Raw genomic sequence first — 25,716 nt, 5'->3', positions numbered from 1 at the left:
AGGAATAGGAACTTTGGTAAAGAGGGATTCTACGTTGCAACTAACTAGAATATCTTGTGTATCTTATGTAATGCTTTTAAATTGTTCAATGAAGTGAAAGGAATTAAGTACGAAACTGTCAGTTTTCCCTGTAAGGGGTTTTAATAAGGAAGCTGGATATTTTGCTAGAGAATATGTTGGAGAACCAATGGTGCTGACAATAGGTCGAAGGGGTAATCCTGGTTTGTGAATCTTTGGGGGTCCGTAGAGACAAGGACTTTTAGAGTCATGAGGGATAACAGATTTTTTCACGGAGTCTGATAGAGAAGAAGCCTTAATAACACATTTGAGGTTGCGATCCATAGATGACGTTTTTAAGTTGATGATATGATCCGTCTGTAAGAATATCTTGAATCTTTTCCTGATATTCGTTTGTGTCCATGACTACCACAGCATTTCCTTTATCTGCTTTTAGGATTACGATGTCTGGATTGGATTTTAAAAAGTAAAAAATAATACTTTAAGTTTTTTTGACTAGTAAATTGTCGATTAAATTGCAGTTTGTTTCTTAAATTTTCCTATTAATAAAAAAAAAGTACATTTAAAAATGATGATGTAGTAGCAAGTTTTAATAAATAAAAAAAAATCTAAAAAGGACCGCATGAATGCTAATTTGTATTCATAAGTGTCGTCGCAAAACAAGTACGGGAGATAAAAAAGATATGACCGTGAAAAAAGAATCACTAGATTATTACAAATTATACTTATTTCTTTTTATGGGCACAAGTCATAGAATTGCATTACACCTGCCAACTTTCAAATAGAGCGGACTTTACATAAAAATTAACATTACAAAATTGCATTTAGGTTATAATAGATGCATTTAAAAGATTTATATTTTTTTAAGCGAAAACCGTGCGTCGTACGAAAGCAAGTTTATACTCCAAATTTACTCCACATTGAATGGGGTTTTAAAAATATTTTTTGTTTTCAGAAAAAGTAGTGACGTGCCATTTTTTTCTTTAAAAATATTCGTACAGTGGCGTAAAAATTAAAAAAAAAACTTTCATGTCAAAAACCGCCTCTCAATAATTAAAAGATGTTCACCAAATTTGATAAAAATATCGAGTGCTATAAAAGTTATAAAAGGAAAAACAATTTTTTTAGAAAATTTTAACACCCTGTATCTTGAAAAATATGCATTTTTGGACCCATTTTTATGTGAATTTTTCTTCTTAAAATCACGCAAGGAATCGTTTCTTAAAGTTTGGCAGCGTACTTTTTTAACACCTTGTATATCAAGTGCCTCTTTATAATTGCTTACATAATTACTGTGCCTACCAATATTCAATTTAGTACAGTTAGATCAATCTAAAACTTGAGATTGACAGTCACTAAAGCATTTTTTTTATATTAAAAATGCGCCCTTACATTGATATAAAGATGTTTTTCTTAAATTAATTCACATAATTAAGAATCAGCATCCTATTATGAAATACCGTGTACATTTTAAATGGAATTAAAACAGGAATAGAAAATTTTAAATAACTTCTGATAATATCTGAAACCTCTATCACACAGGCCAACAATTTTGAAACTTATATTTATATAACTTATGCTTTTTTTATCAACAATAAAATAATTATTAAATGAATGTCTGGTTCGATTTAAATATTATTTTTATTATTAAAAACACAATAAAAAAATCAAAATTAAATAAATTCTCAAACAATAGTTAAGTCCATTTATTTTTGAAAAATCTCTCCCTCTAAACCGAAAAACTTCATTAAACGGATTTTGTTGTATATTCTATGGCCGGATTATCCCCTTTTAATGACCAGTAGTAATCTGAAATCATTGAAACTTTCGATTGAGCTTGATATCTACGTTCCATTTCTTTTATATCTTGGTGAAACCTATTGCCTCGCTCATCACTCACGGCATCAAGATTTTCGGGAAAGTAGTCCATATGTGAGCGTAAAAAGGGTAGTTTTATACTCATACTGCATCAAACTTCCCTAAATTTCTCTAGTATGTTCTCTATAACATCTTTTTAATTGGGATACTTGTTGTTTCCTAGAAACATCAGTAAATGCATGCAACCTTTTTATATCCCATTAATCGCCATATTTGAGGACCTACAAAGATACCTATCTTCCTTTAATTTTGCATATGAGAGAGCAAGAAACTTTCCACATAGGTATTAAAAACATGCTCCATCTTTATTTAAAGCTTTAATGTACTACTTCATCAGTCCTAATTTAATATGCAATGGTGGTAAGAAAATTTTTTGTGGATCATTAAGACTAGCGTGAAGCATATATTTTTTGATCCTGGAATTAAATTAACCCTTTTGGGCCTGTTCTTTTTCACCAAATGTTGGTGTCTCTTTCTACTGTTCCACTCACACAAAAAACAGAGGTGTACGAAGATCCTGACCGCTGGCCTGGTAGAAGTCCCACAATTTTTAAGTCACTACAAATTACCGAACTATAGTCCTTGTAATTGATTTTTTTAAGCAGCAATTCCAAATTTTCGTAACACTGTTTCATTTACACAGTATGAGCAACAGGTACAGAAGCAGGAATATTTCCGTTATGCAAAATAAGAGCTTTGAAACTTCCCTTGGATGAGTAAATAAAAAGCCTCCAATCCTCAGAATTGTAGGCTATACCAAGTTTGTTTATTAGATATAGATTTTTTTTTTCAAGGAAACTTCCACAGGCTACTATAATACTGAAGAAGCCAACAGGCTGATTGGCGAAACGTCAGCAAGTTCGACTCAGCAAAAACCGACGCAGGAAGAATCCAGAAGTTTTGTAAAAAGTAGATTAGGAATGTCGGTGCAATAACCAAGTGAACCACTTTATTCAAAATAGGGTATACGTTCTGTCTTGCGCTTCCTGAAATATGGTATTTTAACGTCATGTGCCAGTAAATTTCTATTTCGAATTCTAGATGCTATAATTTCGGATAGATTCTTAGGCACACCTAAGCCCCCGTTAAGTCAAGTTCTGATTGTGAAAATAACTGTGGTTGCTGAGAGCGATTTCAATTTTTACATGTTCCCATTTTTAACACAATAAATATGACATCTCAAAAATTAATTCAAAAATGTTGCATGATAGAAACGAAAAAACATAGTAAAATACCTAATTACACACCGATCTAGGGTGCGGGAAGCGTCGCTTTACCACGTCAGTTTCGTTTCCCACGAATCCGAGCCACTTCGGACATTTCCGGGATTTTACCGCACGGGGTTGGGAGCAATCGGATGTTTTCGGAGATATTTCCCACGCTTTGAATTTTGACGTCTGTCAATTCTGCCGGTCATGTCAGTGAATGTATTCGTGTTGTTTTGCAAAAATATGGCCAAAAACTAACGGTCGTAGAAAAAGTATAGTATGCAACACGTTCGGTAAACTTTTAAGGTCACTCGTTTATTATACACTAATATACTATTAACTACAAAAATATGAACAATAATAAATCACAAAATGTTTGTGGGCCCGTGTAATTATCATTATGGTTTTAGAAAATCCCCAAATTAAAAATAAGTCTTAAAGCTTGCAGACAGAAATAGAAAATATATTTTTTCTTGTTTCGGCTGGACTTGAAAACGTTGTATTTTTAAAATTCGTAGAAAAAACTCTGTACAAAATTCTATACTAATGGTGAATTCTCTAAAAGCGTAAGCATGAACTGAATTTTAAGTAAAAGTGTTTTACCGTCATGTTTACCTCTTCTTCTCTTCTGGAACTTGGTGTACCAATAGACAGACACCCGAAGCAGTTTTTCCTCCTCGACGGAGTCAGAGTTGTCGCAGTCGTCTTTCTTGGGCCCGATTTTGCTGGTACCGTTCTGAGGTAACCTGTACAGTCTCAGCGTGGCGGTGGCGATGTTGCTGTTTCCGTTTCCCGATAGATAATCAACGTCGAAGTAGAGGTTCATTATGTCGTCGTCCTTCCACAGTTCCTGGTCCGTATTTGATGGTGCCTCGCCTGTTTTTCGAGAGAAAAAGATAGCATGGACTTAGCATAAGAAGGCGAAGTAAATTTCTAACCAAAAACTACACAAAATGTAGATAACAGATATACACACGCGTTGCGGTTTGCAAAAATAATTTATTCAGATTTCAGCATCTTAGCGCCATCTCTATATGAGAAACATAAGTACGTATAAGTCGGTCTTGCCTGAGATGGACCGTAACGAATATTTGTACAAAACTGAAATTTTTATTTGAAACGTAAATGGACCGTTTTATATTTGATTAAGCATTGATGCTGAGGGGTATTTTTGAATAAGTAGAAGCGTTTATTTTAACATCAGGTGATGTGTATCGTTCTTATATATGTTCGTATATATTCCAGAGGTATTTGAATGTGGTTCTTCCAGTAAGTACGTATTTATGTACCTGATTCTCGAGCTTTGACCCTGGGAGGCTGTTTTCACAGGATAGTTCAAAGGGTAAGGATAAGTACCTGCACTCTAACTTACGGGTAAATTTGAAAATAATCATTTTCGTCTTGTGTGCCTGTCGATTAACAACGTTCTTCTTCTTGTATTTTTGTGTCTTCTACATAATTGTTCGATGTGTTTTAACCCTAGAAGAAATTCATAAAAAAGTGCGCCAAAGAGTCGTTGCGTACTTTTTTGAAGAAAATTGATTTTCAATTCCAAACAATTAATAAACGTCAAGTACCAATGGAATCTCAAAGAATTTCGCAAGAGAGGGTGGAAAAATTTCGAGGGCAAAATAAGTCATTAGTGTATTTAGACGAAATGTGGTTCGACGCTCACGTCACAGTAAAAAAAAAAGATGGTGTCATAACAGTAACAAGTATGTACTAGACGTGCCGCCTTCACATGGAAAACGCATAATAATTCTTCATGCTGGGTTCAGAAATGGTTGAGTGCAAGATATTTTTGTCTGCCAAAAACGTCAAAGATTCAAGATTGAAAAGATACTTATATCCCGCTTGTTGGTGGAGGTAGATAAATTCATAGGACGGTCCTGGAATGGTTACGGGTAAGGGTCTGCTTGGCAGGGGCTGTGGTTTTGAAGTAATAAACAGTAGGCAAAGTTAATCACTGGGTCGGTTGTAAAAGCACTATAATTCTGGTCCAAGTATAGCTTAAACTGCGTCACTCGAGATTGCATTATCATCGATCTATATTTCGTCAGGCATACGTTTTTTACTGTTTTACGTATAACAAAGGTTAAGTTGATCAAAAAGAATATAGATTATATTTTATTTTGCAATATATAATTTGGTACAAATTGCATTGAGGCAATAAAACCATACCTTCACACGATCACGCTTATACCTTGTAAATTTCTAAGGGGCGGTTTGATTTTTTCTGTATTTTGCGTTTTACTGTTAACTAAAAGCTGGTTAATGATTTCTTTTTCGTTTTTTTCCCATTTTTTGCCTTTTTTAACGGACCGGAAGTCAAAGTACGATCGGTCCTTCTCGACGGTTCTTCGGAAATTTTCTGAATTTTCTATTTCTAACCTAGTTTTAGCGAAATAATACCTATTTAGATTACGCTGGGTTCATTTCGGCTTTCTTTTACTGTTACTTGTTAATTTTTTTGAAAAATGGCAGAAAGCCTAGGCAGACGTTTAGTTGCGTTGACCAAAGCATCACAAAACCTGGTTATTAGTAAGTACAAATCCATTTAGTTGTGTAATATCGCTTTAAACTTTTATTACTGTCTAGTTGGAGATCGTATCTACAAAGTACAGCCTCTGCTTGCTAGATTAATACGGAAATTTTCAATAAATTTTAATTTAGTTTCTTTTAGAGGGCGTTTAGCCTTCAAACAGTATATTCCACTGAACTCTCATAAATATGGTGTTATTATGTTCAAATTGTGTAGTGCTGAAGGGTACACAAAATTTTCTGTAGGCACGCTGTCTAAAAAACTGTTAAGACTGTGGAAGAACAGTGGCAACTGCGAACTACTATAAAAGTTATTGGATCGCAAAACGCATCTTTTAGGAACACTTCTAATAAATACAAATTTGAAACCAAAGGAAGTTACAGAGAAAAAAGTTAAGAAGGGAGATAGTTTGTAAATAAAATGCTAGGGGCATCTGCATCATGAAGTGGAAAGACGAAAGGGATGTTTTGCTTTTGTCTATCAAACACGTAGACACAATGACTCAGTTGCAAACCATAATAGACTATAATAAATGACCAGCTATAACTCAGCACTACGCAAGTCCATCAAATGGTGCACGAAAATAGCAACAGAGCTTATTTTCAGTATACAATCATGGTTAAGGCACACTATCTGTATAAAAAGCTGAATGGGTCGAACATTTCTATCGCCGATTTCTGAGAACAAGTATATCAAGAAATCATCAGTGCCAGATGAAGCGAAGGGGAAGAAGAGAGAGAAAGATCAGATACAATTACACAGAAGAAAAAAGGAGTAGTGAACACGCCTGAGTAGAGGGGTTTACTCATAGGGACCGCCCTGCTTGTTAACGTGTTGAAGGCAACAAGGGAGTTTTATTGAACTTCTACTGAATGGAAATTTTACACGTACAGCGGTAAAGAAACTAGATCGCCCTTCGAAACTTAGTGCATATCCCAGCAACGGGAAAGTGATCCTTGTACCAAGTTGATTTAGCGCAAAATGCATCATATGAGGATCTTACGAGATTATTTGAATTTTCGCTAAAACGTATTTCTTAATTAATCTAAGTCGACTTATTTCGTTTTTGGAAAATACAGCTCAAATGAAGGTATAAACATTAAAATTGGGATATTCCTCTTCTTCATGTGCCTATTCGTTACAAATATTGGTGACTACTATAACGATTTTGTTCACGGCTGCTCTGTTGTTTTTGAGAACCACGTTCTTGAGTTTTTGAGCCATGATATTCTTCTTTTTCATCTTCTTCTTATATTTACTCTGACTTTTCCTTGGAGAACAAATTTTAAAAGGTGGTATTTACTTTCGTTCCTCATAAATTGTCCAAGATTTTCTAATTTTACCCTCTTGATGGTGTTCATTATTTTTATATTCCTATGCCTTCGTTTCAGTACTTCACTAATATTCTTCTGCAAAGCCACACTTTGAAGGCCTCCAGTCTTTTTTCGTTTAGCTCTGATTTTGATGTCTATGTTGAGAATGTGATTTTTGAACAATTTAGCCTTTTGATTGAAGGCTACAGTTGCTTTCTCTATTCTAATCCTAATTTTCCGTGTGTGATTTCAATCCACATTAATAATGGTACCCAAGTAGGTGAATTGTGAAACCCTTTCTCTATATTTATGTTGTTAATCATAAGGTCGTACCTCGCACCTACTAATTGCCTTTTTTCACTAAAGTTGATCTCGAAGCCATATTGGCGGCTGATGTCTGTTAATTTATGGACTACTTCTTGTAAGCTGTTCATGCTATCGGTAAATATCACTATATAGTCTGCGCATCTTATGTTGTTCAATCGTTCCCCATTTAGAAGGATTCCTATGTCGGTATTCTCAAGAGCTTTACTAAAGGTTTCTTCCGAGTACAAACTGAAAATGAGTGACGAATGGATGCATCCCTGCCTAACTCCACGAAGAATGTTGATTGTATCGGTTTGCTCCCAGTGTTTGTCAAAACATCAATCATCTTTGCGCTTTATTTTGTCGAAGGCTTTTTGATAGTAGATAAAAAAAGCGAAAATATCACATATCATATCCCTGCAACGTTGGAACAATACTTTCATAAAAAATAGCGCATTAATTGTGCCCACACCGTTCATAAATCCGAACTGGGTGTTAGTTACTCTTTTCTCGCATATTTTTTAAATTATCCGATATATGATTTCAAGGAAAACCTTTAGCATGTGACTCATAACACTGATAGTTCGATAGTCACCACACGTTTTGGCTCCCCGTTTCTTTGGTGTTGGTGTGTTTTGGGATGTTCCCATCAATAATCAACATGACTAGCAGATATAAACGACGTTTCATACACACTATCATGTCGCAACTTGTCGCAACGGGCTTAGGCAAATCAATAAAATACTCTTTCCCCATATACATTTTGTATCGAAAACTCAAAAAAATGCTACTAACAGATTATCTCGTGCTTAGTCAATTTTGCTGACGTAATCTACGACTCACGCAGGGATAAGGTTGACTCAGACAGAATTCAGTATGTCCAAAAATCTTGTTTAAGATTTTTCTATGGTGTTCGTCGTCGTCAACTTGTATACCACTTTCAATTAGGCGCTACCAAATGGCTTTCTATGAAAAATGGAAAAAAGTTATACTCTGCTACACGGTTCAATAAAATAATACGTCCCTCAAATTTATCACGAAAAATAAAATATCGTTGAATCTCGGGTATCGTGGATACATTTGTCCGTCTATTTATAATTCAGACGTTTTTCTTACAACACTATCCCGGAGCAACATAAAATATTATGTCCTGATCAATTGAAAAGTGAAGTTCCACTTAAGTTATATATATCTGTTATTGTTCCACAGTCAGGTATGCTCTTAATCACCACGCATATATTTATATATATTTTTTCTTTGTTATCTCTTATCTAGCATCTTTTTAACATTGAGTTTCATCCTCTTTTTGTGAATATTTAAGTCGCAGTTTGTGTTCAGGGTGAGCCTATAATGACAGAGTAAAGTTCATTGTTATTGAGCATCCTGTAATATGAATGATCTACTTTAAAAACTATTTTCTTTTCAGAAAAAATAAAATATTGGAAATATTATTATTAATAAAAAAGTTGACGAATTTAAAAATAGGGTTTTCCATTTTAAAAAATGTATGTTCTATTTGTTACGCTTTTTTGAACAACTCTGTATACTATAAAATTATTTTGTGCATCCTAACAATCTTTACAACTTGCATTTACCATTTTCTCATATGTTTTCAAAACCATTGAGTTAAGGAACTTGACTCTATCATTGACTCAGTCTGTACATTCTCTTAGCAAATTTACATTTACATACATTGACTGTTATTATCTATATCGCTTATCTGTGGTCCACTGTAAGTTTCAACTTATCGTCGTTCTGTGTCCGTATACGCCATTGTTCTTTTTCTCTAATTAAACCTTGACCGCGGTATAGAGAATTGGATATATGTCAGTAAACGAGTAGGCTTTATTTAAAGAAAAAACGTTTCTGTCGTTTCTTGGATGAAATATTGATTGCGATAGCGCATGGAAGAATTAAACAATTTTTAAAATATTTTCATTCGCTACTTGAATCGATATTTCAAGAGAAAAAAAGTCAAAAATAACCAAACCAAAATTCAGTCTATGCTCTGTTTCTTAATGCGATCGATCTGTGCTTAGTGGTGGTATTGGTGGAATGAAGGCAAAAAAAAACCAAATATATATATATATATATATATATATATATATATATATATATATATATATATATATATATATATATATATATATATATATATATATATATATATATATATATATATATATATATATATATATATATATATTTAGACGAGACTCGGTTCGACACCCATGACACTATAATCGAACTGCATTTTGAATGTACTAGCATCTAGAGGATGTCTGTCGCTCGCCGAACGCTTTGCTACTTTCAGAAAAAAACTTTAGAATGCTCATGTGTTCGAATATGACTGGAGATAGTCAAAAATATTCCACTGACGCAGTAGGATAAACGCAACCCCATGAGGTCAACAAAGAGAAGTACAGAACAAAAAAACCTGTAATAAATGAGAAAAGACTGCCATCAGAAGAATAACACACTCGTTTTCCTTAAAAAAATAAAAACCTACTTTATCTGAAAGTTAAACTGCAAGGACTATAGTTTATCTGACTATTCGGAACATAAGGACTAAAATTTAAAAATGAAGTGGTATTGCAAATATGAGATTTTGTTTTAACTAACCAAAATTGAAGAGGGAACAACCCTAAAAACCAAAAAATAAATTAGAACTGAAAGTGCATATGCCGAAAAATGACCTTAATTAATGTTGTTGTGAGAATTTAAGTTTAATAATGTACACAGTCATACATAACAGCTCAAATCACCCTTATACACACAAAATGGCTGCATTTGACTCTTTTATATACAGACTTCTTAATACGCCACTCTCGACAGAAAATTACAACAAGGAACTTAATATCATTAAACAAATTGAATTGAACAACGGCTACAATCCGTCCATTATCGATAAAATTATAAATAAAAAACAAATCCAGACAACAGTAAACTCTATTTATGCAAAACCTATTATTTATTATAATTCGTGTTCTGTATTAGGTTTAAAACAATTACATACATAGGAGAACCCAGTGAAAAAGTTTCAAAACGTTTGTCAAAATGTGGTTTAAAAATAGCTTCCAGAACTAACAACACAATAGGAAAATCAGGCATCTACAGGTTGAAATGCGAATCTTGTACTAAAATTTATATTGGACAAACAGGTGGATCCTTCAAGAAACGCATTAACGAAAATAAAGATGCATTTAAAAACAATAGTCTAGATTCTAATGATACTGAACACTTAAACACAGGAAAACACATTTTTGACGACAACTTAGTGAAAATCTAAACTTTTAGTTCTTATTTATTTTTTTAAATGGATTTTCATCAAGTAAAACCCAATTCAGTTCAATTACTAAAAACCATTTTTACTTTTGATAAATAAAATTAACGAAAATGCAAATAACATAAACATTTTCTTTGTTTGTTTGAAGCATTTCTTTTCCGTAAAAAAAGTGGTAATTTAAAATTAGTGTTGTGTGTTGATCATTATGTTTAGACGAGTTAAATGATCGACTTTGTATAAATTTCACGTTAATAATATATTGAGATGGGGTAAGACAGTTAGGGTCACAGCAGAAGCTGTCATCAGTTCAAAAACTGCCAATTGACCGCTTATGGGAAACGATATCATGATATGCTAGATATCCTGACAAGATGCAGGGGCGCCGCAAGCGTTACACAACCAATTCATGACAGAATAAATAAGAACTAAAAGTTCAGATTTTCACGAAATTATATATATTTACATGACAATTGTTTCGACAACACCGTGTCTTTATCAAATGTAATATTTACAAACTACCTGCTAGTATACATACCGACAAATGACAATAAAATCGTAAATTAATGTTGTTATGAGAATTTAAGTTTAATAATGGAGAGGTATTTAATCCTAATTGATCGTTAAGCAATACATTTGAATGTCTCATTTTGTTAATCTCCATGGCTTTCAATAAATTAAATTTTCTACTTTTTGTGGCGGTATGTAAAATGTCAAAGTTGTCGTCAAAAATGTGTTTTTCTGTTGTGTTTAAGTATAATTAGAATCTAGACTATTGTTTTTAAATGCATCTTTATTTTCGTTAATGCGTTTATTGAAGGATCCACCTGTCTGTCCAATATAAATTTCTTTTTCAAATTTTATCATTTCATAAAGACACGGTGTTGTCGAAACAATTGTCATGTAAAAATATATAATTTCGTGAAAATCTGAACTTTCAGTTCTTATTTATTTTGATAAATGGAATTTCATCAAGTAAAAGCCACCTCAGTACAATTCATGGCAGATTAATTCAAATGCAAGCTTAAACAAACACATGCATCCGACCAAATAAGGCTCGAACTCCAAAATGCCCTTCAGGTCTTTGTAAGTGACCAGACCATGCGAACTATGAACTTTATGCAAAGAGACTGAAGATTTGGATTAAGGCCAAGAAGAAGAAGAAGATCTTATAGAACACCTGGTAATGTGAATCATTTAGAAACTATCTAAGAAGTCGAAAGGACATGGTGAGCTCGTTTCTGTTGAAGGAATTTAAACAGCGAACCAGTATCGCGAAAACATTTTGGAACCTATAGTTCTTCCATATGCACCACAACCGAGCAATAATTTCATTCTAATTTTTTTTAGAAGAAAACCGTATAGATGTTTTACCATAGCCTGCGCAATTGCCGAGCCTAAATCCCATTGACCACCCATGGGATATGCTTTACCGTTTCCATTAATCATTAAAACTAAAACTATCATTGTAATTTATCTGAACTTTATGATATAACCTTTAAGTTAAGTTAAGTTAAGTCCATCTTGTTTAATGATCTTTGTCATTGCAAATTTACATTTTATGACTCTCTCGCATTAATAAACTAAGTATAGGAGTATACTCCGTAATTCCTTTTATACTTATCATTCTTCGGAATTTGTTGGAATCCGAATTCATGGAATTTCCAAAATTCCGAAATTCCTTAAAATTCAGTGGAATTCCATTGCAATTTTTCGGAATAAGACTGTAGTTGCGCGGAATTCAGTGGAATTCCACTGGGATTCTTCGGAATTCGGTGGAATTCCGTGAAATTTAGTGGAATTTCATTGAATTTTTTTTGGAATATGACGGTAGTTGTTCGGAATCCAGTGGAATCCCACTGGAATTCTTTTATACATTCCTCTGCTATGTATCCCTTGAATCGCGATTGCGGTAATACTTACACGACGGGTAAAAGCTTCGTATCTTCTCGGTTATCTGGTCGTCGTCCAATAGAGTGGTATTTAAAATTTTGGGTATTATCTGGCTGATATTCAGATTGGTCAATGTCGCTTCTTCTACGGGCCTAGACGTGGACGAATTATTCCCGCGTCCCATGTGTCGTAGGATTTGATCTTTGAGGTAACCCTTCCAAATTTCTTTACGCGTCCTGCAAAGAAAAACAACGGTTTTTCGGAGGCAATCGGCTCAAAAAAAAAAACACCTGTCCGCAAATGCATAGAAAATTTCATTTAATAATGCCGGTCGGCGAAGTGATAGTTTAACTGTAAAGTTATGGCCATTGGCAGCTGTAGTAGTCGTCCAGGTCCGCATTTTGCATTTGAAACTATATCAACCATAATATAAAGTTCGAACCCTTTGAAAATCTCTCCAACGGAGAAAGAAACATTTTTTCAAGTTTTTTTCAAGCCCCTAAACTTTTTGGTGACAGAAATGGAGGGAAAGAAAATTCATTAAATTCAAATTTCAATTTTATGTGGGGTCAATATAATCAAGGAATTTAATCTTATTATCTAGTAAATTTTCTTCATTTCCAAGAATTATTTTTATAATTTTAAATGCCAGGAATGCCACCGCATCTTTTTCTTTCACTCGCCGTCTCCTCGTGTTCTATAACTATCTTGGATAGTTTCAAATATTAACAAGAAATGTTCAATAGAATCAACCCATAACAATATATTCAATTAGTTGGTGATTTAACCTGTTTTATAACTGTTCTAAATCAGTTCGACATTGTTTAGATTTTAACGTGATAGAAACATGCTAACGGGCTGAGGCAATGTTAGCAGTGCTGAGCATCGCTGCAGTTTTCAAAGAATTAATACATACACTCTAAGATTCTTAGTAATAAAGTAGTAATACAATAGCAATATGCTAGTAGGAAATGTACTTTTGTCATGTGACAACGCTTATGCCATTGTAGGGGAGTTTTTTAACGTTCATTTTTCGTGCGTGTTGTACTACCTCCAAGTTTGCTTCGTTTTTATGAAACTAGTGGATTTTTAAACTTTCAAAACTGTTTCAAGACAATAATAAGATTATAAAGACTGATGATAAAAATGCCGCAAAGGTGTAAAGTTTTTAATAAACTTGTAAACATGTAAATAAATCCACGCGCGTATAGACGGGTGTCTTTATTTTGATGGATTTCTAAAAATCGCTGACGTCAGGTATGGTGTGCTTTACTAGGATATGCAAAAAACAAAGTCACCATTTCAATAGCTGGGATTCGTAACGATCACTTTTTAAAACGTAATATTTTTCCAAAAATATTTAATGCTGCACAAACAGCAATTACCTCATCTTAATTTGATTATGGGATGTTGATTATTTTTTGTCTTTAAAGTTCTTCATTACAGTCTTCCCGCAGAAAACGCAACATACATTACAGAATTTAGAAATATTTTCTTGGACCGATTCTTAAAATAACTTATTAAAAATGTAGTTTCATTCAGCTTTTAGTTAGTTTTTCCAAAATATCAATTTTGTAATACATTAGCCTGAACGGTTTGGCGAAGTCCCAAGCATTTTTCAAAAATATTTGTGTAATTAGCTCAAAAAGAAAAAGGAATTGTTTGTAAGGACATTTCATATGAAATTAAAGTTATTATAGGCGTGATTCTTGATCTCGCGCATCTTGTGTTTTCATAGAGAAGTTCTGGAATACTCTTGATAGATTTCACTTGACCTGATACCTTTCCAATTTCATTCACATTGGTTAAAATCACGATGTCGAAGTTCTTGGTGTAGTTCCATATGGAAGGAGTGATATTTGTGTTTTCTAGTGGAGCGATTAATGGTAGATTGGGATGTATCACATAAGCTACCTAACGGATTATCTTGTTGAACTAGAAGTGAACTTTCCAATTCTTTTTCCTCATTGGTAGCATTCCGGTTAACCACTTTCCGTTTTTTATATTCAATACTACTAATAATATCAAGCCATTCCATTAAACACTGAAGAGATTGTGTAGTTGTATATGTCTATTAGGGAACTTCGTCTTGTAAAGTCTCACTACCAACAAAGTATTTTTTAGGAAAATCCACACTTACATACTTTTTTAGAAGTTCAAATATTACAAAAGTTAAAATAAATCGCAAAGTATTAAAAATGGGTATACGACACCTTCGAATAACGGTAATATCAAATATATCAAAAATAATGGCGCTATTGTAATTATTTTACAAGTGTTAGAACACATAACACACGCCCAATTGACGTAAAAAAAGGATGTCTTATTAAGATCACAAAAATGACCTCAGAATGTCGCCATTAATTCCAGATATGGACTTAAAACTTAATAATTAATTTAAACTATTATCAAGTTCTTCTATTTAAAACCATGACGTAGGAGACTATATCTAGAGGGTGTTCAAATACGGTGTTAAAGTAATATATCTCATTTATTATCATTTTTTAGATGGGATTAAAAGAACTAATCTATAATGAATTTCAAATATATAAGACTATAAATAAATCTAAAATCTAAATAAAACTTACATTTTTTAAATGGAACACCCTGTATATTATGGCATTACTTACATCTTATGATCTATATCGAGTGTGTGTTAGTTCGACTCGTTTATACAGGGTGAGTCAAAATGAAAAATAATAATTTTAATTTTAATTTAATTTATATTATACTTCCATTTTTTTTAAGGAAAGGATCTTCTCTATTCATTAACTACAATTCTCCATTTTCTGCAACCGCAAAAAAAGTTCTGTGTAATTTAATTTACTTTATTCACTTTACTTGCTTTAATTTACTTTCGATTTTTCTCACTTCAAAAAGAAAAAAAAAACAATTTCAAAATCTATATATTTTTCAGCAGTAATGACCAAAATCTGACTTTAAAAAAATATCACTTAAATGACAAAAATTGACGATTCAAGTTGACGTAAAAAAGCGCCACTTAAATGAGAAAAATTGACCACACTAATTGGCGTAAAAAATGACATCGTTAATATGACACATTTTCGTAGATCAAATTCACTTCCTGCGGACATCATATATAATGTCATTTTCGTCATTTTTTGAGTAGTTTGCACCTTCAATTTTTGACAACTTACAAACTCCTTAAGAAACAAGTTGTCATTAATGTTTTTTAAGAAAGACTACATAGTTATAATTCTGCCGCTACAGTCGACACTAGCAATTAACTATTTAACACAAACACCAACATACTTATAGATTTTTTTGATATTTGGAGGGAAGAGGAAAAAAATCGAAAATTGCTAACAGAAACACCACGAAGTAACACGAACAGTGTAGCATATGCCCCGTACGTTAATTGGAACCGAAGATTGATACTACGCATGCGGACCCCGAAGATTTTCCGCGAAAACCCGAATGAGAACGCATGAGCCAACCCGAACATATCCGAAGATTCAAATTTTCCCGCGCCAACCCGAATACACCCGACATACCCAAAGATTCAAAATTTTCACGCGCCAACCCGAACACAACCGAATATTCACGAAAATTCAATTTTTTCCCGCCGAAAGCGGCTTAGAACAGGCACTACTATACTACTAATGACGTCATTTTAACGACTCCCTGCCACCTGGGCAGTACATTTTTAGAAAAATGAAAATATTGGAAAAACTATTAGGTTAAGGTTTTAAAAGGAATTCGAAACAACCTTTAAAAATAGGGTGTTTAATTTAAAGAAATATATGTTTTATTCTTACTTATACTTTAAAATAATTTTTAATTGTGAATCCTAACAATCTTTACAACTTTTGTATTTACCATTTTATCATATTTTTTGAGGCCAATGAGGTAATGAATTTTAATCTACTGTTGACTCACCCCGTACAACAGCAGAGTGAGCTATAACTATTCTTTTAATAGATTGAAATGGAATGAAATGGAATATATTGTTTCTGGATATCCGTAAGATATTTTCAATATTCTTTATGATTATTTATAGTATATCTAGCTAACATTTAGATAATCTAAACAGTTTTCCGCTCATCAATCTAAACATGCTAATAAGTCATCAATCGGTTCAGTTCAGCCGTCAAAACTGCCTAAATAATAAGTTAATTTCGCGCAAAACGTCGGTCCGGCCCTGGCGAAATCGCAGCAAAAAGGAACCTGCCTAGACAATTTACAATTTGTTTAATCCATTTTTATAATTCATCGTAGACCGGCAAGCATGCGGTCTCGCAGACTGGTTCTCATGCCGTAAACGGCAGGCCAGACTTGGACTGTGCGCACCTTTACAGCTTGCTGCCCGCTCGTTACTTTCTTATTCTAATAATTCTAATGTCTAGGTCTAGTGCACTTGCCTTCTTAACTGCGCCAAGCGTCCATACACGCCCGGATTTATCTTAGGATCCGTTCCCTACATTCACGTGATAACATAATAAATGTTTACGCTTGATTACGAATCGAAGGACCATTGGACTATTTTCAGATAAACGCCGTTGCTGGTTCTCGATATTAATTGCTCGGAAGATACTTAGGATGACAAAAAACAAATTCTACGAACTCCCTCAAGGCTAACTGTTGAGCTTAGAACCACGGTTAGGTCGGCTAAATTAACTATTTGAAGTTAGATGGCGCTACTAAAATGTATAGAAATCTCTTTCGCACTTTAACAACAATGTTTCTTTTTATAACTGTGTAGGGGAAAGACACGTAGAGTCTATCTCAGAAAAGCCCAGGGACGTCATTATTCGATGCGCGAAATAAGCGTCTTATTTCCTCAAGTTATTGGGTTCTCTATGGTGTAGGTGAAATAGTGCCGGCATTTATTTCAATTGCGTGTATTTTATTGTTCAATTCCATATTTTTAATACCCATAATATGTATTATTCTAGTACATTGTGTTAAGTTTGAGTTCGTTATAACTGAAAATTTTGGGTAAAGGTGTATAGATAATAATTTACATATTATTCTTTTCGATTTGTTAATGATGCGAAGATTACTGGAAATTGAATGAATGAAATATAAGCACCCACAAAACAGCCACCAAACGTAAACAACCGGAACGATTTGATCCACGCTAATGGCGGCCGCATTTTCGTACGACAGCTGATTGCCGTTTCAAATTCGTCTTCTGGGCATCTGACATCACTGGGCTCTTCTCTATTGAGACGGACTCTTGCAAACAAGCCGGTCCCGGTGCCTTTTTGTTCAATTGGAAAAAAACTAGGTTTTGATATTAAGTTAGTAAAAATTATGAATTATTTTTTATCTTAGATACTCCTTAATAACAATACGAATGGAAATATTTGGTCGGACCTCCCTCATTTTCCAGTGTACTCTGGGGAAATTATTTTCTATATTGCAGTAATGTTTACTTTTAACTAATTTTTGTTTTAATAACCGTTGGGTAGTGTTTTGGATAATTGTTATCAATATTTAAATTTTGGACGCTAGCAAGTTGCGTTTATATATCTAAATCTGCAGATACCGTACAGCAACATAACAGTACACCAGCTTTATCGTGCTTTATCGTAGCTTTATATTTTTTAATTTTAACTCTTCGTTAGACTTTGTCCTTACTGTTCTTTTCCCAACGGACACAAATAGCAAGTATTACTGAATTCCAGAAGTTCAAGTCTCTGGCGAATTCCAATCTCACGCGTCTATTTCTTGTAACTGTTTTCCACCTCGACGCGCATCTTTGGCGCATTTTGTTTATTATCTGATATCTCTCTTCACGTTGCAATTAATGGCAATTAATAGATCATTGTCAATTAAGTAAGACGTAATTAACATAAAAAGTAATTCATTATTTCTTAGAATATTTTTTAATAACTTAATTTAAATAAGTTGTTTCTTCATTAAATTTAAGCTGTGAGTCACTGTATGTTTTGAGAGCACAAAGTAACACCATTTTACGTATAGTAAGAACGTCATAAATTAAAACTAAAAACTGGAAAGGAAAAAATATGATTGCAGTTGTAGAAGATTGTCGAAGTAAACACTGGGCTGCAGGAGTGTGCAGGTTAAAAGGCACAAGGAACATCTTAAGCCGCAATAAAAAACTGAAACATCATATTAGGATCCCATAATAAGACGTTTTAAAGAACTTTTTAGAGAAAAAATAAAATATTTTAAATGTTTTTCACCAAAATTTATCTTGTCTGCATAATATAGAAACGGCGTTGCTAAGACAAAGAATAAAACAAAAAATTGTTTTTTTGTTTTAAAGAAACTTCCACCGATTACTGAAATACCAGTTACAAATCTTCTGGATTCCTCCTGCGTTGGGTCGAACTTGCTAACGTTTCGCCAATCATCCTGTTGGCTCCTTCAGAGCTTGACTGAAGCTAGTTTGCAATCTACTCTGTACCGTCTTATATATACTGTTGAAGGGGGGTGCTTCTACCAAATAAAAATCCGAAAATCCATAGAAATTTCTAACAAAAAAACATTCTTAACCCCACTCAACTCTTTACCTTTCACCAATATGGGAATGAGTCATCTGAGACCATGTTCATGTATATCCTTCAACTCCGCCCCCATCAAACAGTATATAAGCAGGTTCAGAATAGAATAGTTTCAGTTAAGCTCTGAAGAAAACAACAGGATGACTGCCCAGCAAGTTAGATTTTTCAACAACCAAAGCATGAGGAATTTATAAGAATTGTAAAGAGTACTACAATAATCGTAAATTAATGATTTAAATAAATTTAAATAAATTTTAAAACACCATATTATATCAAGTTGAATATAATTTTTGTGTGAAAGTGGTAGACAATGATTCAGTAGAAATACTAAGAAATTGTCGAACTTGCATTGTTTATATTTATTGTTTAGACAATTTTTCGGGCAGATTTATCACTATCCGTTATCAAGTGCAAACTAAAAATAAAGAAAATGGAGGTTCGACAATCTCTTAGTATTTATGTTGAATATAAGTTTGTGCGACTTTTATACTTAATAGATAATTTGGTTTTATATTAGATTTTACTATTTTGTCCGTAGGTCGTTGTATTTCTGCGTCTCTACGTCTAAGTCTGCAAATCTTTAAAAAGTAGCAATTTAAACTGATTCCGTTCAAAACCAAAGTGATTTAATTGGAACTCTTGTAGTTGCTGTTAGTGAAATGGATTTTTAATCAGTTCTCAATATCTACATCAGCTAAGAGAAGCGAACTCTTAAAATCTCTTGCAATACTATTTGACTGTACGTTGCACCTATTCGTAAGCTCGCACTCTTATATCTCTTATATCATAATAAAAATCATAACTGATCCACTAAAATTTGCACATACCTCCGAAAAATAATTCAATAAAAAATACCGATTAACTTTTCGTGGGACCAGAACATACATTGTCACAATCAACTGTTGCACTATCAATCTAATGACACAATTACAATAACACTTTACTGTTAAAAGAATCTGGCAACGGCAACAATTTTCCGGTCGATGACATGCAGTTTTCGATAAAACATCATAGTTTTAATTTCGATTTTTATATTTTTTATAAGTGATATTTAGTTAGTTGTGATATTCCGTAGTATCATGGTCATTAAAATTAAAATTACTACATTTTTTCAAATTTTTGTATAACCGCAATGCGGCGTCTCGGGCGCTACCAAATTAGCAATGACGATGCGGCCGGTGTACGGAAGGCCTTAGACCGCGACTTCCGCGTCTGCCATGGACAAGTAATGTGTTTCCATTTATTACTAATCGGTTATTAGTAGTAAAGTGAGCTGCAACTGCATACTGTTTTTAATTATCTTTGTCTAGACTGTTAAAGGTGTAACGACCTTTGGCTCTCGCGGTCGGTAGGATCGCCGGTCAGCACCACAACCGTTCTTGATTTTCGTAGGCACTCGCGATAGTATATCCATTGCGATTCGTTTTTTCGCTCGGTTTCCTCAGACCGTCGAAGACGTCCAATTTTTTAGCGCTTACACATAAGCAAACGTTTACGATGGGCGAACCCTGTTGCTTACACACCATTTTGGCGATGAATATACTGCCAAATGTTGCTTTGGACTCGACTTTCGCTAATACGGTGATGACCCGGAAGTCTTGTTTTTCAAGACAAGGGCCACTCCACATGGTGGTGGCCAAATGTCAAATAACAATAATAATAAAATACTTTAGTCAGTCAATTGGGATAAGAAAAAGCAAGAGTACAACGCACACACGTACAGGGTGATTTTTTAAATTTGCGTACCCATCTACAGGGCTTAACAAAAGTTACAACGATCTTTTCCTCCTGATTTCAAAGATATATAAATTGTTGATATTTGGAAAAGTCGTTACGAACATGGTTTACTGAAAGTAAGAAAAGCTTCAAGTAGTTCGTCTTTTTCATTTTAGTAAGTAATAATTAATCAACAACAATACTAAAAATTCAACTACAACAAACGATAATAAAACCGAAAACAAGGATAATTAAACGAACAATAAATAATTATAATAATGATAATAGGAATAATAATAATAATAATATTAATAAAATTACACATCGATCTAGCGTGCACGAAGCGTCACTTCACCGTGTCAATTTCGTTTCCCACGCATCCGAGCCACTTCGGACATTTTCGGAGATATTTCATCAGATATCATGTCAGTGAATGTATTCGTGTTGTTTTGCGAAAATGTATCCAAAAACTAAAGGTCGTAGAAAAAGTATAGTATGCAACAAATTCGGTAAACTTTTTAAGTCACTCGTTTATTAAACACTCGCTCCGCTCGTCTGAAATAAACTCGTGAGTCAAATACACTTGTTGCATAATATACTGCTATTGAGATATTTTAAATTATTGCACAAGATGTAATAGTATATTATGCAACAAGTGCGGTAAACGGCATTTGACTCACGAGTTTATGTGACACGAGCCGAGCGCAGCGGAGCGAGTTTTTAATAAAGGAGTGAGTTAAAAAGTTTACCGAACGTGTCGCATACTATACTTTTTCTACGACCGTTAGTTTTTGGCTACATTTTCGCAAAACAACACGAATACATTGACTGACATGACCGTCAGAATTGACAAACGTCAAAATTCAAAGCGTGGGAAATATCTCCGAAAACGTCCGATTGTTCCCAAATCCGTGCGGTAAAATCCCGGAAATGTCCGAAGTGGTTCGGATTCATGGGAAACGAAACTGACGTGGTAAAGTGACGCTTCCCGCATGCTAGATCGGTGGGTAACTAGGTATTTTACAGACGGGAGTAGAAAAACAAAATTACACATCTCAAATGCCGAAGTCTAGCTTAAGATCCTGATCTCAACTACTCAACATTAACCGAATATTACAATATTAATGAAACAACAAGATTTAATTGTAACAAGAGTATAAAAATTCATTATTGTTAAAATACTAATGTGTTTAGGATAGAGACTTTTGTAATTCCAATAAGTGGACCTTAAATTTTTTCCTAAATGCAAGAACTGAGCTGGATTGAAAATATTTATTATAATTAATATACAGCTGAATGGCATTGTAGCCGGGGAATATCCAGAATGTTTTTTGTCCTTAGAGAAGCATTGTGAAATTCATAGCGAAACACTAGACAATCTTTCACGTACGTTGCTAAAAAATATTTCATGACCTTAAATACAACAATTGCGAGTAAAAATTGAAACAAATATTTAATTTTAAGCCATTTATGTACGATCAAACTTTCTCAAACCATAAACGAAGCAGGATTTTTTGTAATATCGATTTATCAGCAACGGTGAAGAATGGTATAGTATAATGGAAGACAGAGAGATTTTTTCGTACTTTAAAATTGAATAAATGTTTATTTGCATATGGCGATTTGAGGGATATATCTGATCAAATCTGATATACCGATATTAATCCTTACGAACTGCTGTCTATTATTTAAATACGATCCGTGAAATTAAAGTACTTTAGTTTAGCTCACAATAACTCATGATTCACGCAATCGAATGAAAAGTCAAGTAAGACCAGTATCGTTGAAACATTTTTATCTAAATTGTTTATTATTAGATCATTGATATGCAGTAAAGCAGCAAGCGTACTATGTTTTGGACTAATGTGATGGAATTATATTAGGACTAGTTGTATACGAAAATACTTGCCGATGAACGACTTTCTTCAATACCTTACTAAGCACGAAAACTATAACTTCCATATGGATCGAAAGTACCTAATCTCTAAACCAACATTTATGATACAAGTAATGAGATTCAGTATGAGCGGTCTGGCCATAAGTAAAGCAACATCGTCACATCCGGCAGCATTTGATTTAATCCGTTTTATGATTCTGCTAATGTCTTATACCACAAAATCAAAAACAGAATTACTTATCCTATTGGATTTATAAAATTCAATCAACCCAGTATCCGCGCTGGTATGGAAAAAGTAGATAAGAAATATTTGTTAATAAGTTGTGGATCTTGCAAATTTGGTGGTAATGCTGCCTTAGTTTTTGACTTGATATTTATTCTTTTTAAACGCTTCCAGATCGCAGAAGCATCTCCAGAGGTAACAAATTTTAAATATGCAGCTTTTTCAATTCTAAGGGATGGCAAAACATAGTTACGTAAATTTTTGTATCTATTCCAGTTTCCGACAGTTTTGTTCTTTTTGTAGTTTTGAAATGCTCTATTTCTCTCCTTTCTTATCTGTTTTACTGCATCCGTAAGCCATGGCGCAATGGGTTTGCTCAGCCTAACCGTTTTAACTGGGGCATGAATGTCAAAAAGGGCTACAATATTATCGTTTAAAAGCTTAATCTTTTCGTCAATGTTATCAATATAATAAACACTATCCCAGTTAATACTCTGCACGACCCCAAGGAAGTGTGAAGTTTTTAATTGCACATAACGACCTACTAAGTATCCTATATATCAGTTTCAGAAAAATCATTGTTAATATACTTCAGGGCCTGCAATGCATATGCAATGGATTTCATATGCACCATTAATCATTAAACTTTTTCATTGTTTTCCAGACCTGAATTTCGGATTTGATTTTTCAAAGCAGAAACCTCTGCTTTTAGCTGATTATTGTCTCTTTTAATTTCGTCGATCATACCACCCAACACTTTGTTGGTTTGCTTTTGTGCCTGAAAAGACCAGTTGAAGAACTCGAAAGATCCCCTCATTACTGACACCTCTTGTTTAAGCTCACCGATTTCAGACTTAAGCTCCAAAATTAATGATATTAGTGATTCCATATCATTCACTTTACCGCCATTACTGCCACCAAGCGTTTTGCGTAGCATTACTAAATTGGTGCTATCCAAACTCTCTCCGCGTGGGTTTCTGCCATCAGAACCTTTATCCTGCTCGCTTATCACTCGCATTTCTAACTCACAGTTTTGCACATTCGCCATTACACATACATCATTTTATCCTGTACACACTTTTAGGGATGTTTTTGGAACAACTTCTACAAGCAGCAGTTTTTTGGCTGGCTATATATTCCAATTATTTCCCAAACATTTTCTGATATTATCTCTCAACCAATAGTTCAAACATTCACCGTTGTCGCGCACCGGTGGCAATTTGAAATCTCAATACTATTATTTGGTGACTTTAGAAACCAGACGGTCTTTCGGAACGATTTTGAGAAAAATAATTCCAATAAGGAAAATGCTATTGACAAAAATCGCTAGTTCTTATTTAATATTGTTGCGTATGTATGCATATTTGATTGGCATTATTTTTTATTCACAGCTTGGAATCGGTATACAACAAAGAAAGTATTAGCATACAATTTAAAAAATGCATACTACATTTATTTTAAAAAATTATCTATAAAAGCCTTCAGGTTGTCGACAACATTGGTTTAAATTCAAGTAAATAAATTAATTTCGGTTGTCTAACTGTTCTCACGTTTAACGCCCCATATTAAATTTGTGCACTGGGTAAACAACATACAACTAAAAATATGTATTTCGGTCGCGATTGCGTACATAAGAAGAACGATGTATTGAACGGGAGAGAAGTTGATGGTATCCACAACCATCTTTCTCTGCGATACTTTATATCTAATTCGCAATTAAATCGTCAACGGAGTAATTATCATCGCACATTGTTGCTTAAGTATTTGTGGGTAATTGCGCGTTAGACGGGCCCATCTGACAGGCGGAATTTCAATTTTACGATTCGAAAGATCCGCAATTAGAAAGTACTGCGTCTCTCTTCTGTTGCGGTTCGTTTCGACGTACAACTTACATCGAATATCAAAGAGTTGCAGCAATCGCTGATTTACTAAGCTAAGCTATTTATCTATTTATTTTATTTGATCGACGAACGGGATAATTGAAATTAACTAACTAGCACCAACAACTAGAAACAATAATAGATACCATACTATCTTGTACCGGCTAGAATAGAAAAACATTGCAAATGTTTTATACTTTACTGTATTCCTGCTATGCAATTTTTTTTCTATTCCCGTCTGTAAAATACCTAATTACACACCGATCTAGCGTGCGGGAAGCGTCACTTTACCACGTCAGATCCGTTTCTCACGGATCCGAGCCACTTCGGACATTTCCGGGACCGCAAGAGTTTGGGAGCAATCGGACGTTTTCGGAGATATTTCCCACGCTTTGAATTTTGACGGTAAAGTCTGTTCATAGATATAAGAAAGTGACTAACTGATACGAATTAAGGAAAGACCCGGGCAAGCTGTAAGAATGAAATATGGCCGAACAGGTCCGTACTTTGCTTAGAATTTAATTATTTGAGGTTTTGTTATGTATGTATTTATTATTATTACCTACTTAAATTACTTAAAATTATTCACATAATATATCAGTATCACTATCGCTATCATCGCCTGTTCTAATTATTATTTGTTCTATATTATTTGCAATATGGATATACGATTATTCTGCCTTTTCTATATGTTTAACAGAATTTGCCCAACCTTGTGGAGGGATGTTAAAAACTTCGGTTTCTATAAGTTTGAGGACATTGGAGTTAACACATTGTTACGACGAATGGCAGATTTCAGTTGGTGCCAAACATGTTCAATGGGATTAAATATACAGTGGTAAGGTGGAAACCTTAAAACTGTATGCCCCAGATTTTTTGCATAATTATCGCAGACTTATTCCTTTTGTAGGTTAATTAATTAATTGCTTTTTGGTATAATCTTCGTGAAAATAAATGTCGCTATTATACATGTAGTCTTGGATTGTTGCTATTGTGTGACATGAGGAAGGGGTTTTAGTCAACTGTCTACTGCGACAACTTGCATTGTCCATTACAATTACGCTA

At 33.8% G+C, this 25,716-nt stretch overlaps 1 protein-coding gene across 4 annotated transcripts in view; it reads right to left on the bottom strand.

The window, feature by feature from the left end:
* LOC132706044 (uncharacterized) overlaps positions 1-25,716 on the bottom strand; it is a 118,085-nt gene that overhangs the window by 30,462 nt on the left and 61,907 nt on the right. For 3 of the 4 annotated variants that reach the window (XM_060677110.1, XM_060677113.1, XM_060677114.1), the window contains 2 exons: positions 12,472-12,677; positions 3,708-3,980 (listed from right to left, as the gene is read on the bottom strand). In XM_060677110.1, the coding sequence (XP_060533093.1) occupies positions 3,708-3,980; positions 12,472-12,677 (479 nt within the window). The remainder of the gene's footprint in view (positions 1-3,707; positions 3,981-12,471; positions 12,678-25,716) is intronic. The other variant, XM_060677111.1, reaches the window with a different exon arrangement.

This window comes from Cylas formicarius, unplaced genomic scaffold (genome assembly GCF_029955315.1).
Source record: "Cylas formicarius isolate icCylForm1 unplaced genomic scaffold, icCylForm1.1 PGA_scaffold_8__14_contigs__length_24414737, whole genome shotgun sequence".
NCBI classification, from domain to species: Eukaryota; Metazoa; Arthropoda; class Insecta; order Coleoptera; family Brentidae; genus Cylas; species Cylas formicarius.
The sequence above is the reverse complement of the archived record's forward strand: the minus strand, read 5'-3'. Positions and strand labels throughout refer to the sequence as shown.